At 40.4% G+C, this 12,997-nt stretch overlaps 1 protein-coding gene across 1 annotated transcript in view; it reads right to left on the reverse strand.

Annotated features, from left to right (window-relative positions):
• Nucleotides 1-2,528: 2,528 nt before the first annotated feature.
• The window catches only part of LOC121510820 (glutamate dehydrogenase, mitochondrial-like), a 28,147-nt gene continuing 17,678 nt past the window's right edge, over nt 2,529-12,997 (reverse strand). The window contains exons 7-13 of the mRNA XM_041789067.1: nt 11,776-11,913; nt 10,939-11,076; nt 9,737-9,817; nt 9,349-9,472; nt 6,788-6,879; nt 6,578-6,640; nt 2,529-3,785 (exon numbers count right to left, since the gene is read on the reverse strand). Of these exons, the coding sequence (XP_041645001.1) occupies nt 3,666-3,785; nt 6,578-6,640; nt 6,788-6,879; nt 9,349-9,472; nt 9,737-9,817; nt 10,939-11,076; nt 11,776-11,913 (756 nt within the window). The 3' untranslated portion in view covers nt 2,529-3,665. The remainder of the gene's footprint in view (nt 3,786-6,577; nt 6,641-6,787; nt 6,880-9,348; nt 9,473-9,736; nt 9,818-10,938; nt 11,077-11,775; nt 11,914-12,997) is intronic.

Genomic DNA, 12,997 nt, shown 5'->3' on the forward strand with positions numbered 1-12,997 from the left:
GCCAGGATGGTACTGTTTAATTATTTAACGCCTGTATGTCACTGACACGCTTCTATTTTGAAGGCCGGCACTCATCACAGGAAGTCACATCCGCACGAGCCTGACTCACCCCGTTGGGTTGTCATGACAACCCCGAGCCTGTCAGTCAGCGTGGAAAGCCCCGGAGCACGAGGGGAATTCCGGCTCAACGTGTCAAATACGGCCGCTGATTGGATAAAGGAGAGGTAGAGACACGCCCACCAGGAAGAGACAGAAACAAAGTCAGAAATTAAAAAAAAGTCTTAAATAAGAGCAAAGACATGAAGAATAATAATGTTTAATTATACCTAATATGGTTATAATTACCATGATGCATACACAATAAGATGATTATATCCATGTTTTCAAAATAACAGCATATATGAAATAATGTGATAATAATAACTGTAACGGTAACATCAATAATCTAAAATATGACAATGATACTTCTACTACTACAAATAATGACATAGAATCATATGACTATCATGTAGACTCTCATGACCCATAAACATGATCAGACCCTGTCAATTACTGTCTATCTCATTAATTGTTTCATTTTTTATTTATTACGAATAGGTGAGCGTTGGGGACGAGACGCTAAAGAAAGGTGTGGAGAAAGAAAATAAACTTAAACTGTTAGAGGGAAAACACATGATATTTAATATAATTTAATCTCCAAATCCCTATAATAACCAGGATTAAGATCTCAGTACCTCCACAGTTCTGATTATTGATATCAAACATTTTGACATTCATCATCCCTTTTGAACCTATCTTTACAACTATTAATTTATTTTCCATTGTTTTGCATTTTCTACTTTATTTTCTGGCACCCTGATGTTTGTGCACATCATGAATTACTTCTGAAGTCTAACATTACTTTCCTTATGGTTTATAAAAAACAAATACCAAACTCAGCAGAAGTTTGATTAATTCTCCCAAAAGCAAATGTCCTCTAATTCAAAGAGCTGCTAAAACAAGAACAATCTTTTAATAATAGAACAAACAAACAGAAAGATTTTTAACACATTTTATTCTTTTTTTGTCTCATTTTAACAAAAAGCTGTAAAAACTCCCTCAAACAGAATCAGAGCAGAAACAGAACAGAACATTCAACCTTTATTCAACATGTTTTCAACATTCACTTAAACACGTTTTTCATTCAAAAAGTTTCATTTATTTTAATGTGATTTAATGTTAAATTCAACATGTTTTTAACTTTTAAAAAATTTATATTTCAACATTTTTAAAAATTATTTCAAAATGTTTTTAATGTCTATTTAAACATGTTTTTAATATTTAATTTAAACATGTCTTTGGCCTTTATTTTGATGTGATTTGGTGTTTATTTTAAGCTATTTCCTGTGTTTTTAATGTCAGTATAATGTGTGGTGTTTATTTGAACCTTTTTAACATGTTTTTGGCATATATTTGGACATGCTTCTAAGGTGTATTTAAAGTTTATTTTAACATGTTTTTAAAGTGTCTTTAGCGTTTTTCTTGATGTGTTTTGGCTTTCATTTTGACATGCTACTAACATGGATTTCTCCTAAAATAAAGCGTGTCAGCCCCTTTGAGTCTATAAAGAGTTGATTTAAACATTCAGACCTTTGAGGTGGCGTGTCATCTCTGTTAAAGCTCACTGGGGCTGCGATCAGTGCGGCCAGTTTGACCAGTTTAACCCCTGCAGGACTCCACGTGTGAGCACACTCTGTGCAGTGGTGTGCATAGTTTCATAAAAACAGGAAGTGGCCGATGAGTGACCCATCAGTATGACTGTCACCTGTCCTGAATCTAGCTGGAACTGTCATTGTAGAACGGTCCAGTGGCATATGAATCTGACCTGGACAGGGACGCTGACTTTGGAATTTAGTTTGGTGCAGAGAGTCTGTTTGGTTTGTTTCCTACAGTAAGGCAGAAAATCTTTGGTTTATTGCATAGATTAGCATTAGCATTAGCATTAGCGTTAGCGTGAGGTGCGGCTGTGGCGACCTGAAAAGTCTGAACAGACGATAAGGTGCTTTTTTCTTTTTGGTTTAAGTCAACAACCGAAGGCTGATTCTGAACATGTCGGTGTCAGAGACGGTCCTGAAGTCTTTCTGTGCTTCAGCCAGCTGGTTTCTTTTCAGAGATCCAGCCTGAGACTTTGAAACCTCTTTAAGACGACTCCAGGATGTTCCTTTACTATAGAATCTCTGAAGGCAGTAGATGCTAAAGCTCCATCCTGAGGCACAGACAAAGGAAATCTATTTGATTAATCCAGCTGAAGACCGTGCTGACTGAGCACGCTGCAGCCAAAGGACATGGACTCCTAAAAACAGCCTGTTGTTCGATTCAGAATATCAGAATATCAACATCACATAAAAGATGAAACCGGGTTATTTTAAAACTTAAAAGTCCTTAAGAAAGGTTTCTGCTAGAGAACATCTGAAAATGGGGGGGGGGTCATCAGGAGAACGGTGATCTTCCAGACAAAAACTGAGAAGATATAAAATAATTCAGCACAGTTCATCTCAGTATCATTATTAGAACTCTGATATACAACAATCTTTAAAGCACATTCACGTTCTTCTTTTAAGAGGTCATTAAAGCTTACAGAACATCCCATCTTTGCCTTTAAAGATGTTACAACAAGGCTAATTAATTGCTCCATCCTTGCCTTTAGAAATGATGACAGCAAAGCTAATAAAACCATCCATCCTTGCATTTAAAGGTAATGTGAAAGCTAGTAAAACATTCCATCCTTGCCTTTAAAGATGATTTCATCAAGGCGAATGAATTGCTCCATCCTTGCCTTCAGAGATGATGTTATCAAAGCTAATGAAACATTCCATCTTTGCCTTTAAAGGTAATGTCATCAAAGCTTTAAGAATATCCCATCCTTGCCTTTAAAGATATCATCAAAGCTTAAAGAACATTCCATCCTTTACTTCTAAAGAGGACTGAGTGGTCCTTGCCTGTTCCACCCTCTTTTCTAAAAGATGCCCACTAAAACAGTCAACCTGAGGTAAAGATTGTTGGTATATCTGATCTTCTCAGATCTGATGAAGGACTGTTGGCTAATTGAGGATCTAGATTTTGGGTCTGTCTTGAAGTTCTCTGATCATTCAGAATATCAGGTTCTCTATAATTCCTTCTGGCTAAATGGTGAAGGGCTTCATGTCTGTCTTTCCTCTTTTGCCTCCACATTTTCAAAACTATCGATCATGACACAAGGCTGTAGTGAAGCTGTCCATATACTTTTGGCCACATGTGGTGCTGTTAAGGCTGATCTTGTGATTCGATATATTTGGTCTAAAGCAGCAGAGCGGTGATTCACAGGAGCTGCAGCCACTGTAACGTTAAGACGTTTAGTGTTTAGAGTAAAGTCCCGTCTACAGAGGAAGACGAGAAACGTAAACAGATGGTTCCAGAGAAGGAATGAACACAACCAATCAAAGACATCCATTCACACCGCTACTGTGCAATAAAGCGTAAACGCCGCCATGTGAAGGCTGACGGAAATCCTGCAGAGGTCATCGGAGAAACACAAGAAATACGGGCAACAGATAGGTAAGAGGTAACAGAAAGGTAACAGACAGGTAAGACATGGGTAACAGATGAGTAACAGAAAGGTCAGAGGTCGCTGGAGAATGGTGGTGACTTTATGTGAAGGTGAGGCCGGCCTCGTTGTAAACCTGGAACACCTTCTCGATGGCGTTGACGTAGGCAGCTGTCCGCAGGTCCAGACCCAGGTTGTACTTGTTGGCCGTTCGCATGATTTGCTGCATGAAAGAGAAAAAAGAGGTCAGGGTTGAATCCTTAGACAGACAGGAGTTTAACCTTTAAAAACATCAGACCGCTCACATCAGGAGGGTACTATTGTACATTTGTCTACATTTGTGAATTAAATTCATGTTTCTCTGATCCAACAAAAGTTCACACATGGTCCGTCTGAGCAGCGGTCTGTCCACGCCACGTACTTCAGAGGAAATGCCAACTCTCAGGTCAGTTTTTGGGAAACAGGCAGAGGATGGACCAATCACATTAGCTCTGCCTGCTGTTGCTGTGCTGTTTTCCTGGAGATATTTACTTTGATCTCACTAAGACAGTCCCAACATTCTGTCACATACACACCGGTTATTATAGTTCACTTTAACTAAAAAACTAAAACTAAAAAAAAAAAACAATTATGAACTGAAACCAGAGGTGAAAAAAAGTACCTGACGACTACTCTCAAGTAAAAGTACAGTTACTCCGGATTAAATTCACTAAAGTAAAATTACTGTTCTACTTATGTAAAAATAAAAGGTATTTAATTTAAAGTTTACTCTAAATACTGAGTAGGTACTACGGCTGAACGATTTGGAAAATAATCAGAGTTTTTTTTTCCATTACTGCATTTGTGATTTGACATGCACAACACCACATTAGATAAACATAAACTGTTCTTTCCAGTAGAAGAGGCGTATATGTTAGGATGACATTAGATGACAAATGAATCAGAATGAATTAAATATCTTTATTTATCTCCTTTGATCACAGTTCTTAATTTACTGATTTCTGGTTGGGAGACTAACATCGTCTCTGCAAGACAAGCTTTTGGTGTGGCTCTTTGCTTTTGTTTTAAAAAAGAAATGCGGTCCAGATCCGATGATAGTGCCGCTTTCCTACAGCTGCATCGGAGCTTACAGCTTCTATGGCAGCAGCCATTGGACGCACAGGCAAATCCCACCTGTAACGATCGCAAACCTGTGCTGAAGCTGACTAGGAGAAGAGCGAAAACATCTTTTCTGTCATGGAAAGCTTTCATTGTTGCTCTCTGCCCTTGTTTTAATTAAGACATGCTGTCCAGTTGTCACAAAACTACCGCTGTGGCTACGTCTGCGCTTATCACCCCACTGGAAACCCTTGCATTGAACCACTCACAGTACAACTAACCCTTTCCCCCACATAACAACCACAAACTCATGCTGAAGCAGGTGGGCAGAAGAGCTAAAACATCTTTAACATCATAAAAGCTTTTGGTGTTGCTTCTATTCTTTATTTCATACAGACATGTGATCCAGCTCTGGTAGAACTGGCACGATGCTAAAGCTACAGCCGAGGTATGGAGGCAGCCATTACAAACAGCTTTGAATACAACCGTCGCTACCACTTTGCTTTCCTCGACTGACGTTGATTATTCTGAATAGTGTTTGGTTCTGCACCAGTGTAGTGGATTGGAGCTCCAGATGAATTTGTCTGATGACAAACATGGAGTCTGGCAAATCCATCTGCTGTGCAAGGTTAACAGAGCATGGCATCAGCGGAGGACCACTATGCTTCATGAACCACCTCTAGATAATGCTACTCCTAACTGACGCAACTCTGTATGGCAGAAACTATACCCAGTCACATACAGAACTTGGCAGTCAGCCAAAAGAATATAGAATATATAATTCAGAGATATACTGCAATTCTGTGATTTGAAAATTGCAGCAGGACATGTTACAGTTTCATCTAAATCTAGATTAATTTGCCAACCCCAGTATCTGAAGAATCTGATATTTCCTTATTGGCAATAACAACATGAGAATATTGATCTCTAACCAGACAGTTCAAATATTAGATTTAAAAACATAAATAAATTAAAAAGTGAAGAAAAACCTGTTTGAATGTGTTTTTTTTTAAAGAATTGCATTTGTTGTACTTTTCTGACTTTTGGGTCTAACCCCTGACAAGGATCCTGTATTACTTAAAAAATAAATAAATAAAAAAAAATAAAAAATGACACTATAACTGATACCAACTGAAATAAAACAAAGCGTTTTTGGGAAATAAAATCAAAAGTAACAAATCAGCAGTAAAACTAAGCTGAAACGGAAAAAAGTAAAAACTAAATAAAAACTAAAATTATAGAACTATTAACTTTTTTTTAACACTCATCATCTCAGTCGACTTCAGAACCCTATAACTCCAACTCAGTTTCTCCTACAGACTTTATTATGGCTTTGAAAAGTAGATAAATTATTCAGCTATTTATGCTGTGTTCACTTTTTTGCTCTCTTTGACAGATTTTTAATAATTAATGTTTTAATCCAAGTCTAATGATGATTTTTGGTTCTCAGACGTTTAACGGAATATGGAAATAGATGCTTAGAAACATCCTTGGTTTGGCCAAAGAAAATCTGAGAACAAGGAGATCAAAATTCTCTCTTCAGTTTTGTAACAATAATGACTCCATACAGGTTCATTTACTGTGAGCTACCACCAGCATGCTGCCATCTGAGCAGAATGACCCAAACAGGAAGTACAACATGGGAATGAACAGAGCATCCAGTCAGTTTCAAAATAAAAGTCTGTATGAATCCTGCAGATCATTTCACTACGTCAACATGACATCAGACAGAAAGTGATCAAACATCCCATCAACCCCAGGATTGTGATGTTTGCTGGTTGTTCCTGTTATTTCTGTCTCATCTCCTGATTGGCTGATCCAAGCGCCAGTATCAGAACCAGAGACTGGGAGCGTGGCCAGACTAAACCTGCAACAGTGACAACGGCGTTGAAACCAAAGAGTAGGAGAGGGAGTTACCCTGGCTGAGCGCTCCATGGTGAAGGCCAGACCCGAGTGGACAATGTCTTTCTCTGACGCTCCCTGTGAACATAAGACACGATTTCATCAACCACAGAAGAAGAACAAAACATCAGCAGAGGAAGACAAAGACAGTGACAGAAGAATTTAAAAGAGAGAAAAAACTAGGATTGAGTTGACGATGAAAGAGATAAGAAGAAGTGGACTCACAGAGATCCTGGCCTGGAACTCAGAAGTGGGGACGATGGGGATGGCGCCGCCATGTTTCCCAAACTTCCTCTCTAAACTCTCCTGAACTGACACTGAGGAGAGAGATGACAAAGGAAGAATAAGATACTTTCATAAAAAAACTAGGGCTGTAGGTTATGAACTGATTAGTCTCAGGAACTCTGTAGTTAATCATGGTTAATCTCTGACTTTTTATCCCCTTTTATATTCCAGTTATTTATTTAGGATTTTTCTCCTGGGTTAAACAAAGGGTATCTTACTTCCTGTTTGTACCCAGACCTGTTTTTATTTTGAAAGGTAGTTTAGAGATTCTAACATGAAGTTAACCAGACAAAAAGAAACTTGTTTCTCAAAAGAAATAAGGGAACAGTTGAAAGGTAAATGTTTGATGACTTCTGACTGTTCACTTAGCTGTCTGTGAATTTTTAAAGTGAAATGAGACATTAAGTAGCAGTGGTGAAATAAGAATAATAATTAGCATTATTACTATTATTAAGGAGCAGTGGTGGACTTATTCTTATTACTCTTATTATTATTGCTATTATTATTATTAATCTAATTCTAATTATCATTCTTGTTATTATTATAAACATTTTTACTATGGAGCAGTGGTGGATTTACATCTCAGGGGTAGACTCGAATAACAACTGGCAGTCTAGAGTGGCCTGGATGAAAAAGTCAAAAATGGAATGTTTTATTAAAGACATTAAAGGATGCCATCATTAAAGGCAGCAATCCATAGTCACATAAATCTGAGTATGAAACAGTTTTAAGCTACAAAGGAGGAGGTTGGGGTGAGGAGGTGAAGCTTTGGTCTGTAAAGGAGGAGGCTGGGGTGGAGGAGGTGAAGCTTTAGTCTATAAAGAAGGAGGCTGGGATGGAGGAGGTAAAGCTTTAGTCTATAAAGGAGGAGGCTGGGGTGGAGGAGGTGATGCTTTAGTCTATAAAGGAGGAGGCTGGGGTGGAGGAATTGAAACTTTAGTCTATAAAGGAGGAGGCTGGGTGGAAGAATTGAAGCTTTAGTCTGTAAAGGAGGAGGCTGGGGTGGAGGAATTGAAACTTTAGTCTATAAAGAAGGAGGCTAGGGTGGAGGAGGTGAAGCTTTAGTATATAAAGAAGGAAGCTGGGTGGAGGAGGTGAAGCTTTAGTCTATAAAGAAGGAGGCTGGGGTGGAGGAGGTGAAGCTTTAGTCTATAAAGGAAGAGGCTGAGGTGGAGGAGGTAACGCTTTAGTCTATAAAAAAGGAGGCTGGGGTGGAGGAGGTGATGCTTTAGTCTATAAAGGAGGAGGCTGGGGTGGAGGAGATGAAGCTTTAGTCTATAAAGAAGGAGGTTGGGTGGAAGAGGTGAAACTTTTGTCTATAAAGGAGGAGGCTGGGGTGGAGGAGGTGAAGCTTTAGTCTATAAAGGAGGAGGCTGGGGTGGAGGAATTGAAGCTTTAGTCTGTAAAGGAGGAGGCTGGGGTGGAAGAATTGAAGCTTTAGTCTGTAAAGGAGGAGGCTGGGGTGGAAAAAGAGAAGCTTTAGTCTATAAAGGAGGAGGCTGGGGTGGAGGAGGTGATGCTTTAGTCTATAAAGGAGGAGGCTGGGGTGGAGGAGGTGAAGCTTTAGTCTATAAAGGAGGAGGCTGGGGTGGAAGAGGTGAAGCTTTAGTCTATAAAGCAGGAGGCTGGGGTGGAAAAAGTGAAGCTTTAGTCTATAAAGGGGGAGGCTGGGGTGGAGGAGGTGATGCTTTAGTCTATAAAGGAGGAGGCTGGGGTGGAGGAGGTGAAGCTTCAGTCTATAAAGGAGGAGGCTGGGGTGGAGGAGGTGAAGCTTCAGTCTATAAAGGAGGAGGCTGGGGTGGAGGAGGTGAAGCTTTAGTCCACTAAGGAGAAGGTTGGGTGGAGGAGGTGAAGCTTTAGTCTATAAAGGAGGAGGCTGGGGTGGAGGAATTGAAACTTTAGTCTATAAAGGAGGAGGCTTGGGTGGAGGAGGTGAAGCTTTAGTCTATAAAGGAGGAGGCTGGGGTGGAGGAGGTGAAGCTTCAGTCTATAAAGGAGGAGGCTGGGGTGGAGGAGGTGAAGCTTTAGTCCACTAAGGAGAAGGTTGGGTGGAGGAGGTGAAGCTTTAGTCTATAAAGGAGGAGGCTGGGGTGGAGGAGGTGATACTTTAGTCTACAAAGGAGGAGGCTTGGGTGGAGGAGGTGAAGCTTTAGTCTATAAAGGAGAAGGTCGGGTGGAGGAGGTGAAGCTTTAGTCTATAAAGGAGGAGGTTGGGTGGAAGAGGTGAAACTTTAGTCCATAAAGGAGGAGGCTGGGGTGGAGGAGGTATCGCTTTGCAGCAGTGTTGTGCATCAGAATTTTTAAAGTAGGAAACAGTGAGAAGGAGGTCATATCTTTACAGACCGCTATTGTGAGAAAGAGGTGAGATTGGCTGTGGGAGTTTGGAGGCAACAATTACGATCAGCTAGCCATCCAGTAGGACTGTCCAGTGAGACGGTTTGTCTTCAGTCACCATAAAAACCATCACATGATGAGTGACATAGAGGTAAAGGTGAACTCACTGAGCAGGTGGTAGTTTGAGTCTCTCTCATATTTGAAGGTGAGGCGACCATAACTGACGTGATTCAGATTCTTCAACCACTCAAAGTACGACACCGTCACACCGCCAGCGTTTAGGTACAGGTCCTGGAAGGGGGAACAAGACATGATGAGGAGAGCAGAGATGGCAACAGAGAATATCTACTTCAAATACTCCAAACTACAAGTCAATTTTGAATTCTAGAGATTTTTTTATCAATTAAAATGTAAATGTTGGTTCCAGATCTATCTATTAATGAATACGCAAATGATTCGTTGACGTCCGCTATTAATATTTTAGTTTTTCATGTTATATCTTTATATATATCTTATTATTGAGTGTTTTAGAGGAGCACGTCTGGGTCCACTGACCGGGATCACCATGATGTTCCTCTGCAGGAAGATAGTGTCTGCTTCAGGTGTGGTTGGCCCGTTGGCTCCCTCTGCGATGATCTGAAAGAAACACAGACCCCTGATCATTCTACTTGTTGTCTTTTAACCATTTCTGTGCAGCTTTCTCTATAAGCTTGGCTCATTATCTAAATCTCCTTCTGTAGTTTTCCAGGATTTTCCTATATTTTGTTGCATTTATTTTACCCTCTACCTTTATAAGCCTTCCAGGGCTGAGAAGCATCCCCACAGCATGATGCTGCCATCACCGTGCTTCACAGAGGGGATGGTGTATTTGTGATGTGCAGTTTTTAGTATCTTGTCTGATGGCCAAAAAGCTCCATCTTGGTCTCATTAAATCAAAGAACTTTCTTCCACTTGGCCATGGAGTCTCCCACATGCATTTTGGAAAACTAGTCCAGATTTAATCTGAATTTTCTTCAACAGTGGCTTTCTCTTTGCTACTCTCCCATAAAGCTTAGACTGGTGAAGAACCCAGCCAACAGTTGTTGTCTGCAGAGTCTCTCCCACCTCAGCTGAAACTCCTTCAGAGTAGTCATAGGTGTCTTGGTGGTCTCTCTCACTAGACTCTTTCTTGCACACTGGCTCAGTTTGTGAGGTCAGGCTGATCTAGGCAGATTTACTTATGTGACATATTCCTTCCATTTCTTGATGATGATTTCACTGAACTCTGGAAGATGTTTAGTACCTTGGAAATGTTTTTGTATCCACCCCCTGACTTTTCAATAACCTTTTCTCTTAGAGTGTTCTTTTGTCTTCGTGGTGTAATAGTAGCCAGGAATATTGATTAGCCAGTGACTGGACCTTCCAGACACAGGTGTATTTGTACTACAACCACTGAGACACATTCACTGCACTCAGGTGATCCCCATTTCACTAATTATGAGACTATTAGCACCGAATGGCGGGACCTGTGTTGAATTAGGTCAGTCACTTTAAAAGAAAGTGAATACTTATGCAGTCACTTACTTTACATTACATATTTTTATTTAATCATCGTTACTTTGCAGGAATTTGTTTTCACTTTGACATAAAGAGGATATTTGTGATATTTTTTGGTCAGAAACCCAAGGGTTTCTGAAGGGTGAAAATAGAAAAAGAAAAATGGTGGGGTTAGGGTTTATAGTGATTAGAGTTTAGGGAGTAGCGGTCAGGGTTTAGACCTTGGCCTTGATCTTGTGTGCGTTGCTCTTGGTCAGCTGTTTCTCACTGGCGGCGGGGATCAGGATGTCACATTCAGCTTCCAGGATGTTTCCTTCATATGGCGTTGCATTGGGGAAACCCACAATGGTCCCATGAGTCTGGAAGAACATATCAGAAAACAAAACTTAAATGGGTTCACTTCATCCCCCTTTATGCCTCTTCAAATGGTGCTCTGGACTAGGCTTGTCTTTCATAGGTGGGGTCCTAACATCCTAAGAGGGGGGTGAGAAGAGGATAAAAGGGGGGACAGCGAGACAATCTGAAGGGAAGTTTGGGAAGATAATAAATAAGGTGAATGTCACTGATATCCACAGCTTCTTTTAAACAGGATGAAATCAAAAAACAAAGATACCCCAGTCTTTATTTTTTCGATTATTCTATCCTAAATAAAAGACAGTAACCTTAGGGATCAATCGATAAGCGATTGAAGATTGAATGTATTGATCTTTGAATACAATGAAAATCAAATTATAGAGGGAATTAATAAAAAGAACCATCTAGAAACAGACTACAATAATAATGATCACATTATTGATACTCAAGATTAACCAAATACCGTATTCAACATTTTTAAACTATAATTAATCAATAATAAATCAGCACTGATAAAAAAAGAAATGCTTCACACTAACTGAACTGTAGTTTGTCTTAAACAGGAAGTACTGCTCTGTAGTGTCACTGTTTGACCAGCAGGTGGAACTGTCTGATTGCAGTAGTCCTGTTCATGTTGCAGTGAGATGTTGTCAATGTAGAGCAGCAATAATCAGGGCTATATTCAGGTTTAAAGCAGCACTAACCAGTTTGTACTCCTCCAGCTCTTTGGGGTCGATGCCTTGGGAGTTCCAGATGTTACCGTCCATCTCTCCAACCCCAACACACCGAGCCCCGAAGCGATGAAGGTAACGCATCGAGTGGAGACCCACATTACCGAAACCCTGCAGACAGAAGGCACATTAAGATCTGAATGATCCTACAACCCTGTCTCCCAGATCCACCAGGACCTTTAGACCAGAACCTGATCAAAACTACTCGATCGATGGTAGAGAGAGGCCTATCAGACATTCATGTTCTCATCAGATCAATAAAACACCTGAGGATTCTCTCAGACCAATAAGAGCTTCATATATGTACCAGCACTTCACTTTCATGGATGGATGGATAGATAGAGTCACTGCAGTCCATTGATTGGTTAAAAGAATTTTCACTTCCTGTGTGACAGTGATAATGAAGGACTGACATAAAGTTTGCCATGTTTTTATACTGAGCCTCTTTAACATCTTTTCTGCCTCATGTAAACACACTGACCCACTCTTAGGCTTGTAAATCAAGTGGGGTACTGGTTAGACTGGAATGAAAACTGGGGGCTGACCTGCACGCAAAAGGCAAGAATTGAATTTTTATGAGTTTTGATGATGTCATCTAAGGCAGAGGTAGGATGTTGGTGAAGCTGAGGATGTTGGGGTCTTTATCCCTCTATTTTTTTGTCAAATAGAAGGCTTTTGTTGGCAAAAGTTGTCAACAAAGGACAGTCAACATGAGAAAGATTGTTGGTATATAAACAGCCACAACAGCCTAGCTCCTCCTCCTCATGCAAGTTAACAGCCTTGCCACACTGCTGTGGGATTACATCCCATTCTTTAACCAGCATTTGTCACAAGTCAGCCAGTGTGGTTGTGTTGGCCACTCTGGCATGAACAGCACGCCAAGCTGATCCCACAAGTGTTCAATGGGGTTGAGGTCAGGACTGCTTGCAAGCCATTCCATCCTCTCCACTCCCAAATACTGAAGGTAGTCTCTGATAAACCCCGCTCAGTGGGGTTGCGCATTAGTGTTGTCATCTTGGAAGGTAAAGTTTGGTACCAGACTGTGGAGATATGGGACTGCCACTGGTTTCAGAATCTCATCTCCATATATCTCATCGCATTGAGATTGCCTCCAGTGATGACAAGCCTTGTATTTTTCAGTGAGGGAGGTGCCACTCCTCACCATCACACTACCTCGACCAAAAGATATTCAGAC

This window comes from Cheilinus undulatus, linkage group 6 (genome assembly GCF_018320785.1).
Source record: "Cheilinus undulatus linkage group 6, ASM1832078v1, whole genome shotgun sequence".
Taxonomy (NCBI): Eukaryota; Metazoa; Chordata; class Actinopteri; order Labriformes; family Labridae; genus Cheilinus; species Cheilinus undulatus.